At 35.8% G+C, this 21,415-nt stretch overlaps 1 protein-coding gene across 1 annotated transcript; it reads left to right on the top strand.

The window, feature by feature from the left end:
- The first annotated feature begins 7,437 nt into the window (after nt 1-7,437).
- LOC132606464 (protein DETOXIFICATION 49-like) lies at nt 7,438-9,298 on the top strand. The gene has a single exon (XM_060320007.1). The coding sequence runs from the start codon at nt 7,506-7,508 to the stop codon at nt 9,054-9,056; it is 1,551 nt and encodes a 516-aa protein (XP_060175990.1). The 5' UTR covers nt 7,438-7,505; the 3' UTR covers nt 9,057-9,298.
- Nucleotides 9,299-21,415: the final 12,117 nt, after the last annotated feature.

Consider the following 21,415-nt stretch of genomic DNA (forward strand, 5'->3'; position numbering starts at 1 on the left):
CCCTCAGTCTTAATTTTTCAGTATTTTAGTAGCATTTTTTGGCTGACGTGACAAAAAAAAAATTGAAGCCCAGTTGCACAGTCCACGTCACTGCCACTTTTTTTTCTTCATTTGATTTTTTTTTTCATTTCACTGCCACTTTTTTTTCACTTTCTTTTATTAACACACCCACACACACATTCTTCCTCTGGCGGCGGCGGAGGCGGTGTGGCGGCGGCGGCAGTGGTTGCTGCTGCGGCGGCGGCGGCAGCGGTGGCGGTGGTGTGGCGGCGACGGCAGCGGTGGTTGAGGAGAAAGAAGAAGAAAGAGAAAAATAAGAAAGAAGAAGAAAGAGAGGGAGGGTGGGGGTGGGTGAGAGGATAAAATATAAATAAATTTTTATTAAAATATCACATTTGGACCATTTTCACTCACCATATTTTTTTTTGCCACGTCTGTCGAAAATGCTACTAAAATACTGAAAAATTAAGACTGGGGGGGGGGGGGGGGTAATAGGTCGCCGCAAAGGTTGGGTGCGTCATAATTAATTCGGTTATACGTTGGGGGGGGGGGGGGTTTAATGTATTTTCCTTTTGTATGGAGATAGTATTTTTCAGAAAATGTTTTTCAACTTTTTCGCATTTGATTGATTAAAATTTTTTAAAAGCATCTTTTCAAGGAAATAAGATCCTTCAAAAAAGGAAATTAATTTTCCTAATGAGAGTAGAGAAAATAAATTTCATAAGTGACATTCTAAGTTTATTACTTATCACTTTCACACCTATCAATGCCCCTACCCCTTGACCACTCTAACCCCGACCCCCAATCTCCACCCTCCTCCATAATATTTTTCTATATTATATCTAGATATTTTTGGACAATACTTTTTTGTTTTCTTACCAAACACTAGAAACTAATAAGAATATCACTTATTTCCTAAGAAAATATTTTCTAGCAAAATATTTTATATGGAAATCATTTTTCTTCATGCCAAACACATCCTAGGTCTTATTTTACATTTTAATATGTCCCACGCCATATGTTCCTCCCGTCTTCTTTTCTCTCTTTGTTTTAAACCTCCAAACACCTACTTTCTTAATGAGCTCATATGTGCTTACATTTGACTTCGAATCACTTTCAAATATGTTTTAGAAATCTTTCACTTTATTAGCATACTTGAATTATTATTTATTAATATCTTTATACGTTTGTTAAATTAATTTATGTAAGGACTCTAAACTAACACTATAAAAATTATGTACAAATTTAAAGTTAATGAAAAATTACTGTAAAGCTTAGATCGATGATTCTAGAAGACGAAAATATGAGTATTTATTAATGCATGTGAAATAAAATATATTATTAAAATCTTAAATGAGTCCAAAATAAGCATAATTGAATTTGAAGTAAATAATTCAATCAATAGTGAAAATGAAAATGTTAAAGGAGTAAAAAGAAATTATATTTTTATATATTAAAAATATACTTATTGAAATTGTAGCTATTATGTGTGATTGTTGCTTTATGTGTTTTTGAAATATTTATCTCATTCGCCATTAATCTCTTGATGCGCCTTAATTCATGTTTCTTTTAACGAAAACCAAAATCCACTCTTTTATAGATTTAATAAAAAATAAGTGATACAAAATATCTGAAATCCCTAAATTAAGATTTTCTTTTCGTGGATAATATTATCTTGCAATTTTGGTCTTGGGTTGAACTTTAATTCTTTTGCATGCAAAAGCCATTTTCTTAAAACTTTTTTTTCTTTCTAGAATTTGTATTAAATCTTGTTTTGTCTATGAAAGAGGTTGGTGCAATGACTTTTAGTAGATTCACCTAGAAAGCACAAAATATGTTTAAAAATTAATAAATTGACATATTTTGAATAAAAAAGCACAAGAACCTTTAATTTTTTTAAAATCAATTACATTGGGGAATGAAGAAGAGGAAAAAGTAGAGGTGGTTAAAGCCATCCTAAATTTTAGTAGATTTATATTTATATGAAGTTACATATCATATGTGTTGAACAAAATACAATCCTCATGTAATTAGTTCTTTTTCTAATTTATTTTGTCTTATCTGAATGGAATTCTTTATGGACAATTTTACCTGATGTCGCCTTTAAAGTATCTATGATACATTATAAATACTAAAAGTGTAAATTATTAAATGATGTCATATGGTATTAATAGAGTTAGCATTATCGGGCAAGACCAAGTTGTCTCCTTAAAATTTCTTGCTTGGTTAGCTACAAATTAATTCTTTTAAACATAAAGTATATATGAAGAACTAAATTTATTCTTTAGGTTCATTTTAATAATTTTAGGGTTTTTCTTGAATTTGGTCCAAAATTAAGCTTAAATAACCATATCTAATAGCATATATCCTTGATCATAAATAATGAGTGAAAAGTTAATGATATCAAAAGAAATTTGTTTCTCTGTTATAACTAGAAATCTTATGCTCACAAATTCATAAAACTGTCAATTGCAATTTCATATTTTATCTTAGTAGTTTAGACAATATCAAGTCACTTGTGTCCTGTCCAATTATTTGACTAAGAAATTTTAACAATTATAAAAATTTATCGGCATGATCAATGTGCAACTACATTAGATTAATTTTGTTATAGAAAAACATGACATAAATTGTATTACTTATTTAATATAATTAAACTTACAATTTTTACATCTTAAGTTTGGGCCCGGGTTTAGCACGGGCCTGCTGCAACTAGTTTCTATTATATATAAGTGTGGAAGAGACCAACACAGCATTGACTGCTTGTACCAAAAGCTTTATAAATTGTACACGCAATGAATGCTTGTATCAAAAGTTATATAACTTGTACACTTTAACCAACTATTTTTTTATCCCACGTGGATATATGTCATAGTACTTAATATTTATTCTCTTTTCATGTATAGACGTATGCACTTCAATTTTAATTCTCCGACACATTTATTTCCTCTGTGCACTTTTACTTGTTCACTTTTGACTTTTCACATTCTTGCTGAATATTTTTTTTTCTCATGTATAGACGTATGCAGTTCAATTTTAATTCTCCTACACAAATTTATTTCCTCCGCACATTTTTACTTTTTCACTTTTGACTTTTCACGCTTTTTAAGAATTAATAAATCTCACGTGGACATATGTCATAGTACTGAATATTTATTCTCTTCTCATATATACACGTATGCACTTCAATTTTAATTCTCTGACACATATTTATTTCCTTCGTGCACTTTTACTTGTTCACTTTTGACTTTTCACGTTTTTGCTGAATATTTATTCTCTTCTCATATATGCATATATGCACTTCAATTTTAATTCTCCAACACATATTTATTTCCTCCGTGCACTTTTACTTGTTCACTTTTGACTTTTCACGTTCTTTAAGAATTAATAAATGAAGTACTTCTCTCGTCCCATATTACTTGGTCACATTACTTGACTTTTCACGTTCTTTAAGAATTAACAAATGAAGTACTCCCTTCGTTCAATATTACTTGGCCACAATATTATACTTGACTTTTCACGTTCTTTAAGAATTAATAAATGAAGTACTCCTTTCGTCCCATATTACTTAGTCACATTACTAAAAATATATGTCTATTTTTCTATTCTATATTTTTCTTCTTATATATAAACGCTCAAGTTGAACGAACACAACAACAATAAGTTATACAAGAAGCAACTGAAATTGTACTATAAGCAGGGACTAACATGTGTACATTTCAGAAGTTGAAAATTAATTCTACTTCTTGTGTGTTTACTTTTTAAGTTTCCACGGGTCCGCAGTGTCTTAATTGTCCTTTCATTTCCTTCATTTGGCATATACTCCCTCTGTCAAAATTTAAGTGTCTACATTTGACTAGACACGGAATATAAGAAATAAAGATAGACTTTCAAATTTTGTTGTTCTAAATTAAAAATGTGTATAATATAATAAAATATCCTTTGAATCTTGTGATTATAAACTTGACATCTAGATATAAAAAAAGGCGGGCATAACCAAAATAAGACCATTTTTTTTAACAACAAACGCCCAAGGTGGACGAACACAGCAACAATAAGTTGTACAAAAAGCAACTGAAATTGTACTCTAGGCCGGGACTAACATGTGTACATTTCAGAAGTTTAACATTAATACTACCTCTTGTGTGTTCACTTTTTAAGTCCCCACGTGTCTGCAGTGTCTCAATTGTCCTTTCATTTCCTTCATTTGGCATGTACTCCCCCTGTCTCAATTTAAGTGTCTACGTTTGACTAGACACGAAGTTTAAAAAATAAAGATAGACTCTTAAATCTTGTGGTTCTAAATTAAAAATGTGTATAATATAATAAAATATCCTTTGAATTTTGTGATTATAAACTTGACATGTAGGATATTTGAATTGTCAACTTACATGTAGGATAATTGAATTGTCAATTTACTAAATATAAAAAGAGGCGGGCATAACCAAAATAAGATAAATTTTAACAACAATTGAGAAATTAAGGGGAAAAATAAGAGGGGGGAAAATATGGAGACTCACTAAGGAGAATCGCAGTATCCTTTACAAAATATACAAACCATAAAGGGAAAATACATTAAACCCCCCCCCCCCCCCAACGTATAGCCAGATTAATTATGACGCACCCAACCTTTGCGAGCGACCTATTACCTTCCCAGTCTTAATTTTTCAGTATTTTAGTAGCATTTTCGACTGACATGGCACAAAAAAAAAAATTATGGCTTTCTTATTTTTCTCTTTCTTCTTCTTTCTCCTCAACCACCGGTCCGCTGCCGTCGCCGCCTCCGCCGCCACTCCGCCGCCGCCACGCCGCCAGAGGAAGAATGTGTGTGTGTGTTAATAAAAGAAAGTGAAAAAAAAAAAGTGGCAGTGACATGGCGGAGAGTGTGCAACACTCTCCACTGTGCAACTGGGCTTCAATTTTTTTTTTGCCACGTCAGCCAAAAAATGCTACTAAAATACTGAAAAATTAAGACTGGGCGGTAATAGGTCGCCCGCAAAGGTTGAATGCGTCATAATTAATCTGACTATACGTTGGGGGGGGGGGGGGGGTTTATGTATTTTTCCAACCATAAAAAATAACTAAATTGAGTAACTAAATTAATTATGTCTGGGCCCCGTGCATCGCACGGGCATAGTTTGCTAGTACATATATAGTTGTGATTTGAATCTGTTGCCCACTTAAAATTTTCTCCTGTAGCAATATTGACTCAAATGAACCAACAATGTGGAAGTAGGACTTGAAATTCCCTTAATTAGATTCCAAAAGCTGACTTATCAGTTTCCTTCTTAAGACCTCCATATGTTTTGGTAAATTTCTACTACAGTAGAACATTCTATTACCAATTTGGGCATCCTCTGTTTGTACTTAGGTGATCGTACCATACCTATTTCTCGCAACATAACAATGATACTAAAAAAAGAGTCGGATGATTAATTTGTACCATACCTGTCTTTGTGGTTCTATTGGCTCAATTCCATGCAACATAACAGAGATGACACACAAAAGGCAACAAGAAAAGGAGTAAATGTTTAAAACAAATTACTTAGAACCGTAGTATCGATCTTCTAGTAGAATCTTTGTCTAATTAAATAAAATGACGTTGATGTTATTATAAAGTTCGATAAGGTTACAAGTTGTTAAAGAGTGTGAACCCATAGAGAAGGCTATATCAAAAAGTGTTGATTAGTTAGCAGACAAAAACGAAAAGAATTTAGTGAAGATTAAAAGGGGTTATGAATCATGAAAAAGGGAGAAATGAGGATCCTTTGCTTTGTACATAAGTGATGAAATAACACTAGTATTCTTAAGGTGGTGCCTTTCGGTGAGACGTGCCCCAAAAAGAATTGGACAATCCCTATTATTTACTCCAATTCTTCGGCATTAGGAGCGTTCACGAAAAATTGAAAAATCGAATCAAATATTTTTTTTAATTTTTTTTTTTAACAAAACGGACATAAACCAAAGCAATGAAAAATTAACTTAATTAATTTGATTTGATTTAACATTTGAAAAATCAACTTAATTGGTTAGTTTTCCTTTTAAAAGAATCGACTCAAACCGAACAATGAACACCTACCTATCGGCTACGGTACATATTTTGCCCTTTTACAAAGCCATGAACAGGGGTTTAGCCAGGTGTGAATGGTAGGGGGTTCACGAACCCCCTTCAGCAGAGAATAACACAGTATATTCAAGGTTAAAATTATTTTGTATTTATATATAATAGACGTTGAACCCCTTTGGAATCTTCGTGTACTTACTTCAAATATTTTGAACCCCTTAGTGAAAATTCTAACTCCACCACTTGCCATCAAAATGAAAAGCTGGTTTGAGTCTTTTTTTCTAAATTCTAACCGACCAAAAGTTGCTTTTGTCGATGGCCTTGCGACTTCACTACCTACAGTTATCCTCCATCATGCCTTGCATTCACGTCCGGCCAAATTCTTCACACTCGTGCAACTGTATACTAACTGAACTCCTAGTTAGCCCACTGTTCATCAACAGTCATCTTTTTGTTTCTTCATTCTTGGTATAAATACAATGATCCAAGACCCAATTTTATTTCAATTCAAAGGACAGTACTGTAAATGAATTAATTTTCACACAGAAAGGGTAATTTAACCGGATGCATAAGGCCGTCACTAGTCCTATTTTTCAAGTTCCTTTTTCAAATTATTATGAGTAATTACCTTCAATTACTTCTAAAACAATTTGATAATGTAAAAGAATTTACGTAGAGTTAGGGTCGTTTGGTTATTGTTAGGAAGTGTATTATTCATGTATTAAAACCAGTATAAATAGTACTACCATGTTTGGTGGCAGCCCGAGTATGATGTTTGATGACAGCTTATTATCCCGCATACCTAAAATATGTACTACAAGTAATGAGTCAATTTTATGTAATATTATTTTATGCAGTGTATAAGATGGAATAACTAATACATGAATAATTAAATCATGTGTTACTAATACCTGCATAAATCTACTAGCAACCAAACGACCCCTTAGTGTACAAGTAAACCCAAGCTTGATATAAAAAATACATAAAAAATATTCATTCCCATGCAATTTCTTTTTTAGCATGTGCCACAAAGAATGATTTCTTTTGATATTTTAAAATAATTTAATTTTAAACTTCTTATTTTATAGAGATAATTTATAATCACGCAAAAATATACTTTTTATGAGATTTATTTTCAACCATAACTTTCAAAAAGCTTCTTTCTGCTTTTTTAACTTTAAGGTGTTGGTCAAAGCGCATCACATATATTGGGACCGCTATAGTAATTTAAATCAAATTTAGACAAAATCGATTTTCAATAGTCGAAGGCTGGTCAGAATTAACCAAACATTCAAACAAGAAAAAGCCATCCCTCAGTGTCCCTATAAAAGCCCCTTCATTCCTCCCACTTCAAATCACACCAATCTACACTCTCAAAACTCTCTCTCCTCATCTTTAATTTCTCTTGTCAATTGAGTTACAACTATATCATCAATAAACAATGTGCAAGCAGACAAGTCCACCACTCTCTAGCAAGAGCAACAGTATGTTCATTACTCTTTTGATCCCCAAAACCCCAACAAACAAAAATGAGGGCCCCCATAACAAGACCAACGAAATTACCCATTTCTCCCTTGTTTTCAATGAAGCAAAATCCATAGCCAATATTGCTTTTCCTATGATACTAACTGGTCTCCTTCTTTACTCACGTTCATTAATTTCCATGCTTTTTCTTGGCCGGCTTGGCGGCTTAGCGCTAGCTGGCGGCTCATTAGCCGTCGGCTTCGCTAACATCACGGGTTATTCAATCCTTTCTGGTTTAGCCATGGGAATGGAACCTATTTGTGGACAAGCTTTTGGTGCCAAAAAATACAATCTTCTTGGGCTATCCTTGCAAAGAACCATACTTTTACTTATTTTAACTTCATTTCCTATAGCTCTACTTTGGGTCAACATGAAAACAATTCTTCTTTACTGTAGACAAGATGAGGATATTGCTACTGAAGCCCAATCTTACCTTTTATACTCACTTCCTGATTTATTCGTGCAATCATTACTTCATCCATTGCGTATTTATCTTAGGACACAATCCATAACATTGCCTCTCACATTTTGCGCGGTGTTAGCAATTCTTCTACATATTCCCATAAATTTTCTTCTTGTTATTAAACTTAACTTAGGTGTCAAAGGAATTGCACTTAGTTCCGTTTGGACTAATTTCAATGTAGTAATCTCTTTAATTATCTATATCCTCATTTCTGGTGTGTACAAAAAGACTTGGGAGAATTTGTCAACAGAGTGTCTTAAAGGTTGGAAGAAACTCCTAAATTTGGCAATTCCAAGCTGCATTTCGGTTTGCCTAGAATGGTGGTGGTACGAAATAATGATTTTGCTTTGTGGGGTTTTAATAAATCCAAGAGCAACAGTTGCTTCAATGGGAATATTAATTCAAACCACTTCATTAATTTACATATTCCCATCTTCTTTAAGTTTCAGTGTATCAACTAGAGTTGGCAATGAGCTAGGTGCTAGACAACCAAATAAAGCCAAACTTGCAGCAATTGTAGGCCTTGCTGGCAGCTTCATATTGGGTTTTTCAGCTCTTTTTTTTGCAGTAACAGTAAGGAAAGTTTGGGCCAAAATGTTCACTCAAGACCAAGAGATTGTCGCGTTAACCGCACTTGTTTTGCCAATAATTGGGCTTTGTGAAATTGGTAACTGTCCACAAACAACTGGTTGTGGGGTATTGAGAGGGACTGCAAGACCAAAAGTTGGTGCTAATATAAATTTGGGTTGTTTTTATATTGTGGGAATGCCTGTTGCTGTGGGGCTAAGTTTTTATTTAGGATTTGATTTTGAAGGTTTATGGATGGGATTATTGGCTGCACAGGCATCGTGTATGGTGACTATGTTGATTGTTTTGCTACGTACTGATTGGGATTTTGAAGCACAGAGAGCTAAAGATCTTACAGGAAATGTTGTCACTGATGATGAAGATATCGAAGAATATAAGCAACTTGTTCCAGGAAACAAGGATAATTCTCTGTGTTAATAAAGTAGGTTTTTTTTTTCTTTTCAAGTTTATGTTATGATTATGCTTAATTAGATGTATAGTGGGGTCGGGAGGTAGTGGCTTTCGAAGAGCTGAGCTTTTTCTTTTTTTGGCTACTTCTGGTGAAATTCAAATAGGGATATATATGTGTAACAAGGAATATCACAAGAAGTAACAAAAGATTGTACTCAATCAAACCAAACACGAGAAAAGACGTTGTACTTCATAATATATCTAGTATTCCATTATCTTTTCAGAGTTTAAGTAATGTATGTTAAAGCTAGTTAATGATTGAAGCTAGCTAAGTTGGTGTGAATGAGAAATGGAGGGAAAAGACAATGAAAGGAAAATGAAGTTCAAAGCAAAGTTCCTTTGAAAAGGAGTTTTGTACCACATTGGTGGTAGAAAGGGAAAGTTATGTGCTTATATTAGAAAACACTTCCTCTAGCCCTTAAAGGGTTGAGAAGAGGGACTCCCCTCGAGCCGTCGCTCGGCTTAGTTTCGGCTTCGGTCAAATGATTTGATTGATAATCTTTTTGGACCAAATTTATTTAAATTCAATCTTCATTTTCTGAAATTATTTTGTTTATTTCCGCCGTAAAATATTAATTAGTAATTAATTAAATTTTGGCGGAATAAATTAAAATTCCCAACGCTCTTATTTTTTTTTTCTGAAAAGGCAAGGGCCTTTCCAAACAGTCACCAATCTGCCTATTCTGAACAGGCACTTTCGAGGCTATATAAACTGAGGCAATGCCTCATTTTTTGTTTTACTGAAATTTTTTTTCCTGCATTGCAAATTTTGCACTTTCCCACAAATAAAATTATCGAGTCTTACTGTGTTTCGTTGCCAAATTTGAATTCGTCGAAGTCGCAGGCGTTTGACGTACCGCTATTCCTGCGACAGGTATATCCGTTTTATCCTGGGAGGAAGTAATCCATAACCTCGGGTACAGTGAGGGGATTAAATTCCTTAAGGACACACAGTGAATTCTGTGGTCTCGGATATTTTCTTACTTTCTGCATTATTTTTCCAGTTTCTGGTTTTTGCGTTTTTCACAGTTCCTGGTTTTCCCGTGTCCAGTTATTGGTTTCTGTTTTCTGATTTTGAATACAGGCAGACTAACAAGCTTAAGGAATTTAACAATTATTTCTGTGTTCATTTGTTCTTGTTTAACGATTACAAAACGTTATCAGAAAAGGGAAAAAAATATTTTGTTTTTCTTTAACATAATAGTGCTTTCCAGAAAAATAAAAAGGAAGGAAACATGTATGTTTGCTGTTTCGGTGTAACGAACTTGTATGTTGTTTGGAGACTAAAATCTTCGGATTTTCTACTCCGGTTGAGATTAAAGTTTTCATAACTTTCTACTCATTTGGGTACTTGATTTGAAGATATAAAAACTTCATCAAGTATACAACATACAATTTACTGCATTCCGTTTTAAGTATTTTTAAATCTGCTTTGTGTAAACTTGATTCGGTTTGAAGAAATAAAATCTTCACCGTTGTGTATTATATTTGTTGCTGTCAAAACTGATTCAGTTCGAAGATTTAAAAACTTCACCGTTTATTAAATTTTTCTGTTGTTTCCTGCGATAGAAATGGGAGACATGACTCCAAATTTGAATGCTACTGCTACTGCCATACCAGCCCCCGTGGTTGGTTCTATGAGCAATGCTACGTCCTCCAATCGTACTGCACCAGCACCGGCTCCGGCAGAGAAGCCTGGAAAATTCACCGGAATTGATTACAAACGATGGCAACAAAAGATGTTCTTCTATTTAACTACTTTAAGCCTCCAAAAGTTTATTAAGGAGGTCGTTCCGGTTTTGCCAGAATCAACACCTGAGAATGATCGTTTTGTTGTAACTGAGGCGTGGAAGCACTCAGATTTTTTGTGCAAGAATTATATTCTTAGCGGACTGGAGGATGATCTTTACAACATCTATAGTAATGTGGGAACATCAAAAGAACTATGGAATGCGTTGGAAAAGAAATATAAAACAGAAGATGCCGGATTAAAGAAGTTTATCGCTGCCAAGTTTCTGAACTACAAAATGGTAGATGGCAAGTCTGTTGTTACTCAAGTTCAAGAGTTGCAGGTTATCATCCACGATCTCCTCGCTGAAGGTATAAATCTAATTAATACCTTTGTCGAAAGTATTCAGTGCACTATTACTTATATATTGTTTGTTGTAGGTTTGGTGATTAGTGAGGCGTTTCAAGTTGCGGCAGTGATAGAGAAGTTGCCTCCTTCATGGAAGGACTTCAAAAATTACTTGAAACACAAGCGAAAGGAGATTACACTGGAAGATCTCATCGTCCGGTTGAGAATCGAGGAAGATAACAAGGCAGCGGAGAAGAAGGCAAATGGGAGATCAACCATAGGGGGAGCACATATTGTTGAAACTTCCCCAACTAATATGAAAAAGAGGAAAAAGTCATCGGGACCAAGGAACTATCCTAACAAGAAGAAATTCAAGGGAAACTACCACAATTGTGGAAAAATCGGACACAAAGTTGCAGACTGTCGTGCTCCGAAGAAGGAAAAGAAGAAGGGTCAGGCGAATATGGTTGAAACAAACGAGGAGGTTGATGACTTGTGCGCTATGTTGTCTGAGTGCAACCTAGTGGGAAATCCGAAAGAGTGGTGGATTGACTCTGACGCCACTCGCCACATTTGTGCTGTTAGAGAAGCCTTTGCTTCATATGCTCCCGCCGGGCCCGACGAGACTATATATATGGAAAATTCTGCGACGACCAAGATTGAAGGTTATGGAAAGATACTGCTGAAGATGACCTCTGGCAAGGTGGTGACTCTCAACAACGTCTGTTATGTACCTGAAATTAGGAAAAATCTAGAATCTACCGGACTTCTAGTAAAAAACGGTTTTAAGTGTGTTTATGTTTCTGACAAAGTTGTAATAAGTAAGAACGAGATGTACATAGGAAAAGGTTACCTCACAGAGGGCCTTTTCAAACTGAATGTAATGGTCGTTGCTAATAATAATAATAAATTTTCTGCTTCGTCTTACTTGCTTGAGTCAAATAATTTATGGCATTCACGTTTAGGACATGTCAATTATAGAACCTTGCGAAAAATGATTAGTTTGGAAGTATTGCCTAAGTTTGAATGCAATCAATCAAAATGTCAAATCTGTGTTGAATCTAAGTATGTTAAACATCCTTATAAGTCAGTTGAAAGGAATTCAAGTCCTTTAGACTTAATCCATAAAGATATTTGTGACATGAAGTCAATCCCATCTCGCGGTGGAAAGAAGTATTTCATAACTTTTATTGACGATAGTACGCGATATTGCTACGTTTATTTACTTAATAGTAAAGATGAAGCAATCGAAGCATTCAGGTAGTACAAAACTGAAGTTGAGACTCAACTTAACAGAAAGATTAAAATGATAAGGAGTGATAGGGGCGGTGAATATGAATCTCCTTTTGAACAAATATGCTTGGAATATGGCATTATTCATCAAACAACTGCCCCTTACTCGCCACAATTAAACGGAATTGCAGAAAGGAAAAATAGAACACTAAAAGAAATGATGAATGCCCTGTTAATAAGTTCTGGTTTACCCCAGAACTTGTGGGGGGAAGCTATTCTAACAGCTAGCCGAATACTTAATCGAGTGCCCCATAGCAAAACAAAATCTATTCCATACGAAAAGTGAAAAGGAAGGAAGCCCAATTTGGAATACTTCAAAGTGTAGGGGTGTTTGGCCAAGGTGCAAGTTCCTAAACCCAAAAGGGTAAAAATAGGACCTAAAACCGTTGATTGTGTTTTCATAGAATATGCCACAAATAGTAAGGCATATCGATTTCTGGTTCACAAATCAGAAAATCCCGACATTCAAGTGAATACGGTAATTGAATCAGATAATGCTGACTTCTTTGAAACCATATATCCGTATAAAAAGGAATGTGAGTCGTCTAGCAAATAATCTAAACGACCTCAGGAAGAAAGAAAGGAAAATGTTCCTGATGAGGAAAATCCAAGACGCAGCAAACGTCAAAGGACGTCTACTTCCTTTGGACCAGAATTTCTAACATTTTTGTTGGAAAATGAGCCTCGAACTTTCAACGAAACTATGTCTTCATCGGAAGCTCAATTTTGGAAAGAGGCAATTAATAGTGAGATAGAATTCATATTGAACAACCATACTTGGGAATTGGTCGATCTTCCTCCAGGGAATAAACCTTTAGGTTCCAAATGGATTTTGGGAATAAACCTTTAGGTTCCAAATGGATTTTCAAGCGGAAAATGAGAGCTGATGGTACTATTGATAAATATAAGGAAAGACTAGCTGTTAAAGGGTTTAGACAACGAGAAGGTCTTGATTACTTTGATACATACTCGCCGGTAACAAAAATTACATCTATTCGGGTGTTAGTAGCATTAGCCGCTGTGTACGGTCTTGAAATCCATCAAATGGATGTGAAAACAACCTTCTTAAATGGAGAGTTAGAGGAAGAAATTTACATGGAACAACCCGAAGGGTTTGTAGTTCCAGGGAAAGAGAAGAAGGTGTGTCGACTTGTTAAGTCTCTTTACGGACTAAAACAAGCACCCAAACAGTGGCATGCAAAATTTGACCATACGATGCTGTCAAATGGATTCAAGATAAATGAGTGTGATAAATGTGTCTACATTAAGAACACTCCGAACCATGTCGTCATTGTTTGTTTGTACGTGGATGATATGTTGATAATGAGTAACGACATTGCTAACATAAATGCTACTAAGCGCATGCTTGCTAGTAAGTTTGATATGAAAGACTTAGGAGTTGCCGATTTAATTCTGGGAATTAAAATCCATAAGACTCCTCAAGGTCTAGCATTGTCTCAATCTCATTATATTGAAAAGGTACTTGAAAAGTTCAAGTATTTGGACTTTAAAGTAGCAAAGACGCCAATTGATATGAACCTTGCTCTTGCAAAGAATAAAGGTGAAAGTCATTCTCAATTGGATTATGCCAGAGTGTTGGGAAGTTTGATGTATATCATGAACTGTACGCGACCTGATATTGCGTGTGCTATAAGAAAACTAAGTCACTACACTAGTAATCCCGACCAAAATCATTGGCTGGCAATGAAACGAGTTTTGGGGTATTTGAAACGTACTCAAAACTTTGCTTTGCATTATAACAGGTATCCTGCAGTTATTGAAGGATACAGTGATGCAAATTGGATCACCGGTTCAACTGAAACTAAATCCACAAGTGGATATGTTTTTACCATAGGTGGAGGAGCAGTGTCTTGGAAGTCATCCAAACAGACATGTATCGCCCGCTCTACAATGGAATCTGAGTTCATAGCTTTAGACAAATCCGGTGAAAAAGCTGAATGGCTCCGGAATTTCTTAGAAGATATTCCATTTTGGCCCAAACCGTTGGCTCCTATATGCATACATTGTGATAGCCAAGCGACAATAGGAAGAGCCGGGAGCGTTATGTACAACGGAAAGTCTCGTCACATACGACGAAGACATAATACCGTTAGACAACTACTCTCCAGTGGAATTATCACAATTGACTATGTTAAGTCAAGAGATAATGTGTCGGATCCACTAACTAAAGGCCTAACTAGAGAGGTGGTTGAAAGATCATAGAGGGGAATGGGACTATGGCCGAGGACAAGTCATCGTGGCAGTAATTCTACCTAGAAGACTGGGGATTCCAAGATCTAGGTTCAAAGAGATCAAACAAAGTCGTTGATGACGGTTCAACATTGTCACAATAACTTTTTGGTCCATTCTCGTGATGAGATAATGTTCAGTACCAGGATAAAACACTACGGCTTTTTAATGGTTTCTAAGTTTGATACGGGGTATATCAAATAGTGTATCTACGGGAGGACACATTTAGGAATCACCTATGTAAGTATGAAGTGTAAGCCGCTTCAAGGAGAATTCTGTAAGGCCAATTCTCTACGCACTTATGAACCAGGCAGTGTTCATGGCTGAAACGAACAAAACAATGAGAACCAAAGATGGTTAAAGGGTTAATTGTGTGACATGTGGTTGTCTAGGTATACACCAAAAGCTCGACGGTTCAAAGATATCAAATCTACCGATTGATCGAGTATATCCGACATATGTTCACTACGGAAAGTTCAAAGAGAAATCTACTTATCCATATGCAATTAATCCTTGCTTACGATTCACACAGTTTTTTGTCATGCATGTTTTTTCATCATATAGCCATTCCCCATTCATGTTTTTTCATCATATAGCCATTCCCCATTCATGTGGGGGATTGTTAAATCTAGTTAATGATTGAAGATAGCTAAGTTGGTGTGAATGAGAAATGAAGGGAAAAAGACAATTGAAGGAAAATGAAGTTCAAAGCAAAGTTCCTTTGAAAAGGAGCTTTGTACCACATTGGTGGTAGAAAGGGAAAGTTATGTGCTTATATTAGAAAGCACTTCCTCTAGCCCTTAAAGGGTTGAGAAGAGGGACTCCCCTCGCGCCGTCGTCGTCGCTCGGCTTGGCTTCGACTTCGGATTTGGATTTGGTCAAATGATCTGATTGATTGATAATCTTTTTGAACCAAATTTATTTAAATTCAATCTTCATTTTCTGAAATTATTTTGTTTATTTCCACCGTAAAATATTAATTAGTAATTAATTAAATTTTGGCAGAATAAATTAGAACTCCCAACGCTCTTATTTTTTGCTTTCTGAAAAGGCAAGGGCCTTTCCGAACAGTCACCAATCTGCCTATTCTGAACAGGCACTTTCGAGGCTATATAAACTGAGGCAATGCCTCATTTTTCATTTTACTGAAAAGAAAATTCCTGCATTGCAAATTTTGCACTTTCCCACAAATAAAATTATCGAGTCTTACTGTGTTTCGTTGCCAAATTTGAGTTCGTCGAAGTCGTAGGCGTTTGACGTACCGCTACTCCTGCGACAGGTATATCCGTTTTATCCTGGGAGGAAGTAATCCATAACCTCGGGTACAGTGAGGGGATTAAATTCCTTAAGGACACACAGTGAATTCTGTGGTCTCGGATATTTTCTTACTTTCTGCATAATTTTTCCAGTTTCTGGTTTTTACGTTTTTCACAGTTTCTGGTTTTCCCGTGTCCAGTTGTTGGTTTCTGTTTTCTGATTTTGAACACAGGCAGATTAATAATGTAAACCTTCAGCATAAGTAATTTTACATTATCAAAACATTTTACATGTTCTAGTTAGTGGCGGAGTCAGGATTTTCATTTAGGGGGTTCAAAAATTCTAAAAGGTAAATACACGAAGAAGTCAGGGGGTTCAACATCTACTATATATACATAATAAAATAATTTTAACTTTGAAAATACACTGTAATTTTTCGCCGAGCCCCCTGGAGCTAAAGTGACTCCGCCTCTGGTTCTAGTAGGTTATCTGTCTTATTTTTAAGATAGTATAAAAATTCCTTCCGCGGACATTAATGTATGTATTAAATTTGTGTCATATATTTACTATTCTTTCTAGGTAAAGAGTAAAAGAAAAAGACAAGGTCGCTTCTCCTTATCCAGTCTAGTGTGTATTCTGCAATGGACTGGCAATTCTGCAAACATGATAGTTTCTTACGTAGTCAAATAACATCATATCAGGCATTAAACATAGTAAAAACCTGTTTTCTAAATTGATATTTAATTCATAGGGGATTGAGATGGAAAAAGGATAGTGAGAATTGAACCGACACCTATTATATAATAAATGTTCATTGATATTACTTACTAAATTACATGTCTCAATGGTATTAGAAATGTGATTAACACACCGATCAGAGTACTTCTATTGTATAATAAACTTTCAGAGATATCACAAAATTACAAGTCTCGATGGTAGTATTAAAAACATATTTGAAACAATCGATCACAATAAATTGGAGTAACAACATCATCACCATCTTTCACTTCCATGGTCGTACCAGAGATTGTGAGCAAAAAAAAAAAAAAAAAAGAAACGGAAGAAGATGGATCAGAAAAGTAAAGAAGAAGACTGGTTTGAAATGAAATCAAGATGGTCGGATACCAAGTCTTTGTCTATAGGCTACGTGGCAACAACTGAGCCATTGATAAAAATAAATGAAAAAGAGTTTGTGGCCGTTGGATCAAGCCACCGTGTAAAAGAAAAAGAAAGCTGAGGAAGTTTCCTAGACACGTGATTAGCATAGTAAAGAATAAAAGTTTGTTAGCATAGTTATAGTATAGACAAATAGAAATAGGACAAGTGAAAAGTTATTTCTTTTCTTTGTCATTTTCTACACAATGCGCGTATATATATGATATGAAAGATTAATGAAAAGGGCATCAGAAATTTCCCAAATATTTTTCATTCTTCCCTTCATGGTATCAGAGCAGGAGCAGATCCAAGGATTTACAATCAACAAATCAATTCATACCACCATTAACATCAATATAGGTTAGAACAAAATGTCTAACAATGAAGAAAATCAGACTACAAACACTCAGACTAGTGGAAATTCAGCCACAGTGGACATTAATCATCCATACTAGCTGCATCCTTCAGATTCACCTGGTTCGAATATCGTCAACAGTGTTTTTGATGGTAGAGGATTTTCAGGCTGGAGGTCAGTGTTGATAGCCTTCTCAGCCAAGAGGAAGCTTGGATTCATAAATGGAGCATGCAAAGCTCCAGATCTGAATGCTTCTGAGTATGAGCAGTGGAGTAGCTGTAACAACATGGTAACAACATGGTTATTGAACTCACTAACAAAGGATACAACAGATAGTGTTGTCTATTCTAAAACAGCAAAAGACCTTTAGGACAGTCTAGAACACAGATTTGGAAAGTCAAATGGAGCTAAATTGTATCATCTTCAAAAGGAATTGTCAGTATTGTACAAGGTACTAATGACATAGCAGGGTATTTTAGCAAACTTAAGAAAATCTGGGATAAATTGGAATCTCTGAACCTTGTTATTTGCTGTACTTGTACTTGTCTATGTGAAGGAAAGAATAAAATGATTAAATCTCTTGAAGATAAAAAATTAATGTAGTTTCTAATGGACTTGAATGCCAGGCAAGGGGAAACATCTTACTGATGAACCCTTTGCCAAACATTGATCAAGCATATTCACTACTGTTACGGGATAAGGGTCAGAGAAAAATATTTGTCAATATGACAAATTTTCAGGCTGACTCTGCAATCTTTCATGACTAAAACACAAGGACCGCAAGGAAGGAACAATTAGAGGTTTGGAAGCCAATCATTCAAAGGAGGTTATCAGCAACAAAGGTTTGGTAATGGGAACCTAAGGAATGGAAGGCAGATTCAAAAACTCAAACCAAGGAAGAGCAAGTATGATCCAAATGTTCTTTGCACTTACTATGGGAAACATGCCATGTGCATGATGACTGCTACAGACTTTATGGCTTCTCGGATGATTTTGATTTTACCAAGTCAAAGAATTACCAGGAAACAGTGAAGGCAAATGGAGTGGCTGCAGAAGAAGCTGAGGTTCAGAACTACTCAATGACAGAAATCAACAGATACAATCATGGGAATAATCAGATGATAGACATGAACATGTTCAATCAAAGTTTGAGTAATGACCAATATCCAGACCTGGTTCAAAAGGTGATAAAGGATGTAAAGATGGGACAAGGTGGACCTTCAAACACTGCTTCAATGTCTGTTATACCTCGCATTTCCAGTGCATGAGTATGGCATGTACCTCATCGTAGTAAAGGGGTATCGGAGACATCCCAGGATGCTTTGAAAGGCACAAGCCATGGAAAGTACGTAACAACGAAGAAAACGGGTGAATTACGATCTCGTAAGTCGTAATCGGGAAAAAAAGCACTTTGAAACACGAGAACATGGCCATTATTAGTGTAATAAGTAATAAATACCATGTATGGATAATTTCAGAATATTTCGAGATCGAGCAAATTGAAGAAAATAAGTTCGACGAAAATTTGAGAAACGCGAGACGGGTTTTAGTCAACTTTGGAGGCGCATACCTCATAGTATATGTGGAGTTTTAAGGTATTTCAAAATCCTAAAATGAAGTTAGTTGAGTCTAGTTTGTAATGCAATAAACCGTTCATTGATAGGACATCGGAATAGGGAATTATAGACGTTACAAACTGAACTGTCGATGCAGAAACAGCATTCCCGCGGTACCGCTACAGTACTGCAACAGAACCGCTACAGTACTGCTACAGTCTGTAGCTACAGTGAAACCGACTTCAGCATTCCTTTTTAAGGGACAAAAATCTCTTTTTTTTCAGCACAAAAGTTCCCAATATTTCCAGAAAAATTCAGCAACAAAAGATCATTTTTTTATCTTGTGGATAGAGAATTGAGAGAGAGGTTCGGGCACTGTTCACGGCGGCGCCACTGTTCACGGGCTACTATTCACGGCGGGGTACTGTTCACGGCGTCACTATTCACGACGGTACTATTAAGGTAAGGTTTAATATTTTCCTACATATTTTAGAAGATGATTAGTCTTTATATGAATTGGTGGATGTGGAAGAAATTGCAAGAGTTGTGTATGTTGATATGGAAGTGGAGTTTGAGCCGTATGGGGCCAATTTAAACTAGCTATGGTAAATGAAGTTTAATTAGCAGTGTGGTTGTTATTATCATGGATTATATGGCGAAAAGATTAGAAAGTTAAAGTTGGAATTTTGTTGATGTGAATATGATGTTGTTTTCGTTGAATTGAAGATATGATTGTATCCATATGTTGTTGTTGGTATTTTTGTGTCAACAGGAGGGCGATTGAAAATTTGGGATAGGCGAATGTATAGGGGAAGTGCTGCCGGATTTTCGCTAGATTTTTAGATAATAAAAAACCCTAAATGGGGATATATAAACTAAAATATAGGTTCAATAAGAAATGGGTTATAGAATTGTGGACTAGAAAATATAGTTACTAACGATAACGTTACTTTTATATAAATAGGCTAAAAGGGCGACGAGGCGAAAAGGATCCACGACTAAGTCACTGACAGGTATGTAGAGCCTACCTTTCTTTCTTTTGGCATGACCTTTATGAAATGAACAAATAACGTATATGTATGATTCTAAGGAAAATTCTATTCTTAGCGCCACTAGGATAGCCGATGTCTTTGATTTCCATAAGTACTCCATATGGTTTGATATGTATATACATGACGTTCAAAGATTTTAGTGGGTATATTTCCGAATGTTGTTCGAAAGAAAATCGATATGACTAAAGTCTTTGATGAATATTTTGATACTTAAATATGATCTTAAGGTCCCTATTTGATTTGGTCCAAAACATTATTCAGAAGTTTCCTAATATGAATAATACTTGAATTTCGAAATATGGCTTATGAAATGTTTTTAGAAGGTTCCGTACTTCAAAAGCTCGTAACTTTCGTAGACTAACTCGGATTTACTTGAAACGTGTTTGTGGTTTACTAATGATTTCAAGAAAACTAATTTTGTACTAAAGGAAACATAAAGTCGATTTTCAAAACCACTCCGAAGGGAGTGCGAGATTTTATTATTTAGACTTTCCAAAAAACCACTCCGAAGGGGGTGCGAGATTTTCAAGCCTAAGTCACTAGATGACTTCATGACGTAGCTAAGTGTGCTATATGATATATGGCCTCAGCTCGTGCCTGAGTGAGCTATGGCCTTAGCTTACGCCTAGGTGCGCTATGGCCTCAGTTTATGTCTGAGTGTGCTATGTGACACGTGGCCTTAGTTTATGTTATGGATTTTCTTTAAAAGAGATTTCCATACATTTGCATATTTGCATTCATGCCCGAAGGGGCCATTATTGATATAGAGCCGGAAGCGGCTGCCCGAAGGGGCCACTATTGATGTTGATCCGGAAGCGGCTGCCCGAAGGGGCCATTATTGATATAGAGCCGGAAGCGGCTACCCGAAGGGGCCATTATTGATATAGAGCCGGAAGCGGCTGCCCGAAGGGGCCATCATTAATTTGCCGGAAGCGGCACGTGTGTTGCATTGCATTATTCACTTAAGGGAGGTGTGTTAGATTACATTACTTATTTTGAAAATGTTAGTTAGATTGCAATTATTTACTTGAAGCCTGCTTGAGATTTGCGTACATATTTACGTTTCTTCCAGCGAAGGCTGCAGGTATTGGGTTGGTTATGATTTCTTCTTTCCTAAATTATGCGATGGTTATCATTTATTCCCGCTTTACATATTCAGTACATATTCCGTACTGACCCCCTTTCTTCGGGGGCTGCGTTTCATGCCACGCAGGTACACCCAGGTGAGTAGAAGATTTTGCTAGAAGGTATTCCAGCGGGATTGGCGAGCTCCATCTCAGTTCGGAGTATTGCCGAGTCGAGTACCTTTGTTATGGTGTTTTGTATGTGTT

This window comes from Lycium barbarum, chromosome 1 (assembly GCF_019175385.1).
Source record: "Lycium barbarum isolate Lr01 chromosome 1, ASM1917538v2, whole genome shotgun sequence".
In the NCBI taxonomy this organism is placed as follows: domain Eukaryota; kingdom Viridiplantae; phylum Streptophyta; class Magnoliopsida; order Solanales; family Solanaceae; genus Lycium; species Lycium barbarum.

Bases quoted from the DNA above. Each gene is read 5' to 3' on its own strand.
- LOC132606464 (XM_060320007.1), top strand. From the start codon at position 7,506: ATGTGCAAGCAGACAAGTCCACCACTCTCTAGCAAGAGCAACAGTATG.